The following is a 3,263-nucleotide window of genomic DNA, read 5'->3' as shown; positions in this document are numbered from 1 at the left end:
TCGTGAAGTTCCTCCGTCCTCATCAGGTCTTCATAGATGTCATCCCCTTCATCCTCCTCGTCGTCATAACCGTATAGGTCGAGATCGTCGTCGATTGTGTCACTGAAACAAAGTGCATATTTAGTATTCGTTCATTCCGTTTGAAAAGGAGTGACCGACAAAATTATGTCTGACAGTTATCGTCGGAGGGACTGGGAGATCATTTTAGAGGCGGGTTCCTCACCGTGTTGAAATTTGACAAAACTCAAAAAAAAAAAAAAAAAAAAAGAGACAATATTAGAAATCAAAAAAATATGATCCACCATTGAGGAAAATGGGGTCAGGGGTCATGTCACATGTGCGCTAACTAGCAGAAGGGTCAAAATTCAATTTGACACCGACATGTTCCTTTTATCATTTTGACTATATACATAAAAAAAAAGACTAAACCTAAATAGCACCACGTCCGCGCCACACTGGGTCTCACACAACTCTCTGTTTGCTTGTGCTCTCACACAGTCGGGGCTACGGAGTTCAGGTTTATTGATCGGGTCCTCCAGCAACACAATCACTTCTTCCCATTCGCCACTGGCTGAAATCCGCTCACAGATTGAGGAGGAGATGGAATGGAACTGTCCCCACTTTTTTTAAGACATAAACAATAATAATAGAAAACAATAATTCTCACAGTAGACACTTACTCTATCTGGTCCGACAGGCCGCTGTAGATATCATCATCAGGGTCGCATCCTTCATATGGGAATGGCCTGGAGGCGGGGTTGATGGGTGTGTGTGTGTGCGTGTGTGTGTGTGTGGGGCAAAGACGATGACAATAATATTACATTTCAGTGAACAATATCTCCGAGGTAGAATCTATGAGGTATTTGCTTTGCTTTTAAAAGATGCATTTTATTAATCGAGCATGATCATTATTTTTTTGCCTTTTGAAACAGCACACGTACAGTATTTCAGGCATCAAAATTATTTTACTGCAATTAGGGAGAAATCAAAGACAAGCACATACGTGGGGATGAGAGTACACACAATAATGAAGCAGAAGAGATGACTTACGAGTGTCCTTTCTGTGTGGCAATAAAAGAATGTGAGAGGAGAGAAAGGGTGTCTATCACCTGTAACACACACACACACACACACACACACACACACACACACACACACACACACACACACACACACACACACACACACACATACAATTGATCTTCTGTGGGTAATATATTTATACTCAGAACAAAAATTGTTCTGCCTCTGTTGCTGCACAGTATACACTTTCAGAGAATCTTGCCAAATCCCGTGTAGTAACACCTCGTGTATTGTGCTGGTAACTATGATGTCTGTGGTAAAACAAGTGGTAAGTCTACCTTCTGTGGATTAAATAGTTCAATCAAAATGTGACATCTATCTCCTTGTGCTCATTGCATTTGATAACATTAAAATGCTAGTATACTGATGAAGATAAAAGGGCTGTGAAGTTAGTTAGATAGACAGACAGACAGACAGACAGACAGACAGACAGACAGACAGACAGACAGATAGACAGATAGATAGATAGATAGATAGATAGATAGATAGATAGATAGATAGATGGAGTGTAGATAGATACAGACAGACAGATTGACAGCTAGATACAGAAAGACAGACAGACAGACAGACAGACAGACAGACAGACAGACAGACAGACAGACAGACAGACGGCGTTACCTTGGCAAAGTCCCGCATATCAAACAGGTCGAAGGCCTCGAACAGTTCATTCTTTTTCAGTTGGAACTTCACTTGACAAACCAAGAGAAATGTCCGGATGTTCTTCAGGCACAAGAACTAGTCACACACAGACACACACACACACACACAGACACACACACACACACAGACACACACACACACACACACACACACACACACACACACACACACACACACACACACACACACACACACACACACACACACACAGATGGAGAAAACACAGCTTTTTTAATTATAATTTTACTATATCGTGTTGCTTGTTCTCCACAGTAACCAGGTGGATAATTATGCAAAGTGAGACTGCACCACTGAGAATAAATGAAAACAGAAGTAAAATGGCAGCAGAGAATTGGGCTTTATAAAATAATGGCTTTGTGGTGAAACATTTGCACAGTCAGTTCTGCATAACTTCCTGCACTAGTCTCTTGCAGACAGACTCCTGCAGTCTCTTTTCTCTCTCCTCTCTCTCTCTCTCTCTCTCTCTCTGTCTCGCTCCATTTCTCGATTTCTTTCTGTTTGCTCAGCAGTGGGAAATGCAGAACTGTACTGTAAATAAAAAGAGGAAATGTTCAGTTCTGGTTTGTACTGCTGCACATGCTCACATAATTACACGTAGAGAGAGAGAGAGAGAGAGAGAGATTTTAGAAATCACTTTTATAACACACAGCCTAAGGCCAAATCTATATAACACATCTATCTACTTATTTCAGTGGCACAAGCACAAAAGCCTGGAAGACAATTAAATGAACAAACTAAGCAATAAATAAATGAAATACATATTGGTAATAATGATATACAGTATAATCATAATACTAATAATAAAAAAAAAAAACACAAGAAAAAAAGGCCCCAAAGGTGGAAAAAAAACAATTATATCTCCACACCAAGAAATCAACCAAAGAGAGAGGGACACACATTTTAGCGTCTTCTGATAATCACCGGAAATTTCTCAACTGGTTCTTACCTCATAGGATTTACCAGGGTTACACAGTCGCGTGCAAAGGGGGCTTCACTATATCTATCTATCTATCTATCTATCCATCTATCTATCTATATCTACTTCCTACTGAGCTCATTTGTTTGAAACCATCTTTGTTTCTGCTTTCATCTCCTTATCTATTTCCTCTCTTCCTGATTCTTGTTCCCGGCAGATTGACGGATAAGAATCCAAACATTTTCTTATCTGGGAGCCAAGGCTCGAAACTGCCCACTATGCAAACAGAGTAGGAAGCCCACTCTATGTGTGTGTGTGTGTGTGTGGGGGGGGGGGGGGGTACCTGGGACATTTGAGGACGCAGATTGATCTCTTTCAGGTTGACAGCATGGGGCATCAGGTTGTTGAGCAGTTGGCACAACAAAACCCCGTCTTTCAGAGCATTGACGAGATCACGCACCTGCTCATCACACACACACACACACACACACACACACACACACACACACACACATGAATGCACATGAACGGAGTAGGTTTTGCCAACGTGCACAAGAGACCACCTACCTGTGCACCCTCCCAT

At 41.4% G+C, this 3,263-nt stretch overlaps 1 protein-coding gene across 1 annotated transcript in view; it reads right to left on the bottom strand.

Annotated features, from left to right (window-relative positions):
• vav1 (vav guanine nucleotide exchange factor 1) overlaps nt 1-3,263 on the bottom strand; it is a gene marked incomplete at both ends in the record, with an annotated part of 11,856 nt that extends 8,593 nt beyond the window's left edge. The window contains 5 exons of the mRNA XM_079999436.1: nt 1-102; nt 681-701; nt 1,051-1,061; nt 1,702-1,772; nt 3,248-3,263. The exon at nt 1-102 is cut by the window's left edge and continues 4 nt beyond it. Of these exons, the coding sequence (XP_079855562.1) occupies nt 1-102; nt 681-701; nt 1,051-1,061; nt 1,702-1,772; nt 3,248-3,263 (221 nt within the window). The remainder of the gene's footprint in view (nt 103-680; nt 702-1,050; nt 1,062-1,701; nt 1,773-3,247) is intronic.

The sequence above is a fragment of the Zeus faber genome (genome assembly GCF_960531495.2).
Source record: "Zeus faber genome assembly, chromosome: 4".
NCBI classification, from domain to species: Eukaryota; Metazoa; Chordata; class Actinopteri; order Zeiformes; family Zeidae; genus Zeus; species Zeus faber.
The sequence above is the reverse complement of the archived record's forward strand: the minus strand, read 5'-3'. Positions and strand labels throughout refer to the sequence as shown.